At 46.9% G+C, this 5,119-nt stretch overlaps 1 protein-coding gene across 1 annotated transcript; it reads right to left on the reverse strand.

The window, feature by feature from the left end:
• Nucleotides 1-3,279: 3,279 nt before the first annotated feature.
• On the reverse strand, nt 3,280-3,812 carry LOC147717621 (zinc finger protein RFP-like). Its single transcript, XM_086919869.1, has 2 exons — nt 3,408-3,812; nt 3,280-3,285 (listed from the first exon to the last, which is right to left on the reverse strand). Exons 1-2 carry the CDS (start codon nt 3,810-3,812, stop codon nt 3,280-3,282), a joined length of 411 nt encoding a protein of 136 aa, XP_086775995.1.
• Nucleotides 3,813-5,119: the final 1,307 nt, after the last annotated feature.

A 5,119-nucleotide genomic window follows, 5' to 3' on the forward strand; every position in this document is an offset into this window, starting at 1 on the left:
GTAGTAGTTGAAGATCGGGGATTACTTAGGCATGTGACTGGCCAGGCTTATGGTGTGGCTCATCCTTGACGCAGATCAGCACTGAAAGTATAGATGAATTATAGTTGGGGCTTAATTTGTGCCGGAGCTTTCCGGTGCTTAGCACCGGCACTTATTTCGTAGAGCCGGGTCTACACTCCATTTTGACCTCTTTAAGTTCACACAGGTTTCCCGGTGAACGCCGTAAAAAAAAATCAAATTGGATGCGGCATAGGCGCATCATGCCTTATTATGAGGCACATTCCGCACTGGAACTGCCCGGGAGCACACAGCTGAGCAGTGCATGTCAATGCTCCTTCCTAATGCCAACAATGGAATAAACACTGTTCTCCCTGGCTGCTGGCTCTAATCACGTCCCTTTTCCTGTCTGCTTGAAAAGCTGCGCAGCCCCCTGAGCAGGTCAGCCTTCTCGAAAAGGTACCTCCCCCCCCCCACTCTCAAACTTCCGCCCGCCCGGCTCTCCGCTTCTGCTTCCTGTCCCACAGTGATCCTGACGTCAATCAGATAGCGCATTCTAGAGGGAACATTTGAAAATAAATTATACAGTGGCTCCCGGCCTGCTTCTCTAATCCTGAACCCTGTCTGCCACGCTGCCACCGGACTGCCCTTGCAAGCCCCGGGAGCGGGCGCAACCACTGTAAAAAGAGGGGCAAGTGCAAGGTGCAGCACCTTCTACATCCTGTTTCCTGTGCTGTTTCAAGACTCCGCTGCACAGGGCTGAGGGCTCCGAGGATCGTGGGTTCGAGGCTTAGCAGTTGGCTGGTTCTCTGGGTGGCTGAGGGGCTCCTGGGCTCTCTGTGTGTGTCTCCGTCACTGGGAGCAGTATGGCCCCACCACGCAGCTCTCCACATCGCTGGTTTCCAATGTTACTGCTCCCGCTGCTCTTCCTGGCACTGTTGGGCCTCCAGGCTTAACATCCCGAGGGTGCTGCTTCCCTACTCTGCGGCTCTGGTATGAGAATCAGCTTGACGCTAGATGGAGGCCATTGACGGCTGCTACTGATGGGGAGTGCTGAGGTTTCTATTCTATCCATACACAGCTCTACCAATCACCGATCACAGCGCTCCTTCCTACCAGCGCACTGGAGACTACACTCTGCTTGGGTAATAATGTACCTTTACAGCGACCCTCTTCCCCACCCCCTCTAAGACGATGGTTACATATAAAAATCTGAAATTACACCCATATGAGCAACGAGAAACTAAGATCTTAAAACTGCTGCAGAGTGGCAGAAATGGAAGGGCACTAACCTACTGCCCTGCTTTAATTTTTTTAAAAGACTTTACATATGCTCATGTTGACGAGCTCTAGTAAGTTGGTAAATTAAATTACGATTCATTGGAGAAGAGTGACTGCTTTATTGTCACAGGTGGTTGAAAGGGCTGGTGATGCAGCCCCTACGAGTTTTGTGACGTAGGGCCTGTGTTAAACCCTGCGCCTAGCCTTATTCAGCAGTAGTGTAAGCAGTAGCCTCTGGCATGTTGGTTAAAGAGGAAAAATGCATGCTTCTTCATTAAGTGAAAGCAGAGTTAATCAGAATCATTTATTATTTTCTGTGAAGGGGTAGTAGTGTATCCCAGGAAGCAGAGGTGGTGCGGATAGCAGGCTCTGGTGTTGGCCATCTGCATGCTGGCCTCGCTGGGTTGTTAGGCTGTGTCAGATGACGCCTGTTCACAAACACACCCATTAAGAGTGCACGGCCTGCATTTGAGCAGCCTTGCAGCCGGGGGCATGGCAGCACAGCACATACCGGATAAACCTACCGCAGGACAGCAGGTGTTGTGACCGAGGAACTGCCTGCTGCATAATCCCACCCGGGGGGGACACTGCTCTCGTAGGGTGAGACAGTATGTTCTGTGGGTGTCAGCTGCTGCGTTGGCTGAGATGATGACAGTTCCCAGGGAGTGCATGCATGCTGGTTTAAGTTGTTTTGCATTCTAGTGTACGTTTTTGAAATTCTATGGGTTTTTACTTTGATGCAAACAAATGTGCACATAGTTACATGTCCGATATGCTACATGCCTCTTTCTTTTCAGCAGCAGTTTTAAGATCTTAGTTTCTCGTTGCTCATATGGGTGTAATTTCAGATTTTTATATGTAACTATCGTCTTCATTGCTTGATTTTGCTCGGGAGAAAGTATCAATCATAGTCATTGAATGTCACTCATAATTACACGGAAATTATGAAAATCTCACACATGGCAATCTGAAACCTTGGCAGCTATGCTGACTGTATGCAGCAGGATTACAGGACTGTGTAACTTCCTGTGCACGCCTCAAAGCAGTCCCGGCGCTTCATGAATCTGACCTCACTTACTTCCAGGAGGACCCACTAGTGGAAGTGGGTGGAGCCGAGGGAAGTAGGTGGGCCTCCTAAAAATTTGAGCACCTGCACTTCATATTTTACAAATTAAGCACTGATTATAGTCCTGTACCGACCAAAAAAAGAGCAGGAGCCTTATGCTGACCAGAAATCTGGCATGATCTGGAAGTACTCTACTACACATGGATGGAGCTTTGTATGCAGCAAGGCGTCACATGAGGAAATGTGGTTTAACGGCCAGAGTTGCTGACTTAGGATCTGGGGAACCAGGTGCTAGTCCTGGCATCAGCCCACATCCTTTAATTCTGGGCAAATCATTTAATCTCCCAGTGCCCAAACAACATAAATCTGACCTTGTGTGATGTAGTCTGTTGCTCAAGTAAAGCACTCAATCTCCCTGGGCTAAATCTGCTGTATATTAAAATGCAACAAAAAAATATAAGTTTTGTGGCCCAGTGGTGTTGAGCGAGATGGCTGGTGAAGTTCAACTAGCTCTATAATGACACACAAAAATACTGCATTCTGCAAACCAAGTAAATTGGTATTATGACAGTGGTATATTTTGCCTTCTTTAAAATGTGTGATGTTATATGCACCATTTGAACTAATTTTTTCAAAATTTTGCAGCAAATTTTCTTGAAATCATGTGTACTATAAAAGGTATCATATAAACCTATTTTTTTTTAAAGAGTTCTTGCCACCCCTGAACACTACTCTTTCACTTGGACTTGCTGGTTGTGCTTGCCTGCCCTTTCAACTTGAAGCTCAATTTTTTTGCCTCACCACTTGAAGAATCCACTAGCCAAGCCTGCACTTTTCTACCACAATAGTACTAGAAACATATGTGGGGCCATAATAAAGAATAATCAGGCCGTTTGGTTACTTTTGGAAATTCATGTAGACTCGCGGTTTTCATTTTATGGCTGCAAATAGAAGAGTAAGAGATGGCATCTGTGAAAAGCAATAACACTCACCATTTAATAAACTTAAATAATAATGAAGTCCTTTGAGCCCTGTGGGCGTTGCACGCCTGCCTCACACATACCTTGTACTCTTGGGCAGCCTCCTCTACAGGAATGACGGTGTGAGCCCGGTGGTCCCTGGACCGGTCACACACCACACAGATGGGCTCCTGGTCATCCTCACAGAAGAGCTGCAGCCGCTGCTGGTGTTTCTCGCACACGCTCTCCTGCGGCTTCATGGACGGGAGGTGAAGTTTTACCATTTCCACGAGGTTTCCCAGCTGCCTGTTAGGCCGAAAATTTCTTTCTGGAAAGATGGCCCTGCACTGGGGACAGGCGAAGTTTGTGTTTATCTCCTGCCAACATTTTAGGATGCAGGCCTGGCAGAAGTTATGCCCGCAGTCTATGATTACCGGATTCTTAAAATATTCCAAACAAATTGCGCAAGTGGCTTCGTCCTCCAACTTGACAGACCGGGCCGCCGCCATAGTGCAGTAATGGGCTGGGAAAGTTGAAAGTTCAGTTTCGTTTCTCCTTTGTCAGCTAGGTGTGGGCGTGCCTCTGTCTCTCGCTCCTCCCTCTCTGCGGAGCTCCCGCGCACACGCAGCGTGCCTTCCTAAGAGGGCGGCACCTTAGTGCCGCGGTCTACTCCAAAATTGAACTGCGTGCTCCACCAACGTCAGGAGTCTAGTTGCACTTTCGGTTTACGTAGCGTGGTGTTGGGACGGGACCAAGAGGTTGCGCGTGGGGCCATTGACTCTAGTCGCCCGCCCGCCCGCATTAAGGGGATTTTTATTTTCAATGCACGTGGGCCCAGTTACGTCGACCTGAAATCGTGTTTTAGGGGTGGAAGATTTGACATATGAAGAGGCGAGTTTTCTTGCACCTCCAGCCTTAGTTGCGACTCGGTCATAGCTGCCAAGGTTTCAGGTTGCTGTGACATTTTCACAATTTCAATGTAATTGTGAGTGACATTTTAACGACTATGAGTGACACTTTCTCACGGGAGCATTAATTGCATTAAGCAATTTAGACATACAAATAATATCAACAAGCATTTGCAATGCAACAGGTCTCGCATTAGGAAAGTTTGAGCTATTGGTATTGTTAATGATAATTTTTTTATTAATGTGTTGGTTTTTGAAAATAGCGAAATTAATAGCTTTGTCATTGACAATGCCAATAGTTTTAACTTTCGCAAATGTGACACCTATAGCATTTGTACTGCAATATGTTTTGTATTTACGTGACTTAGATGTATAAGTGAAATATTAACATCTTTTTGTGACATTTGTAATAAAGCTTGAAACATTGAGAGAGCATATTTGAACCAATTGTTGTTGAATTGTTGCAGATTGATGCTGTGGTGGCGCTGAGTGATGTTGTGGTGGCGACGAGTGATGCTGTGCCGTTCAGTGATGCTGTGGTAGCGCATAGTGATGTTGTGGTGGTGCTGAGTGATGCTGTGGTGATGCGATAGATAGAGTGAGGGTGATAGATAGAGGGAGGGCGATAGATAGAGGGAGGGCAATAGAGCGAGGGAGGGCAATAGAGCGAGGGAGGGCGATAGATAGAGTGAGGGATGGCGATAGATAGAGTGAGGGAGGGCGATAGATAGAGTGAGGGAGGGCGATAGATAGATATGACGATAGATAGATAGACAGATAGAGTGAGGGCCATAGATAAATAGAGTGATGATAGACAGAGTGAGGGTGATAGATAGATAGAGGGTGATAGAGTGAGGGAGATAGATAGATGGATAGATAGATAGTGTGAGAGCAATAGATAGATAGAG

Source organism: Lissotriton vulgaris, chromosome 5, assembly GCF_964263255.1.
Source record: "Lissotriton vulgaris chromosome 5, aLisVul1.2, whole genome shotgun sequence".
NCBI classification, from domain to species: domain Eukaryota; kingdom Metazoa; phylum Chordata; class Amphibia; order Caudata; family Salamandridae; genus Lissotriton; species Lissotriton vulgaris.

Excerpts from the sequence above, each read along its gene's own strand:
- LOC147717621 (XM_086919869.1), bottom strand. The coding sequence starts at position 3,812 with ATGGCGGCGGCCCGGTCTGTCAAGTTGGAGGACGAAGCCACTTGCGCA.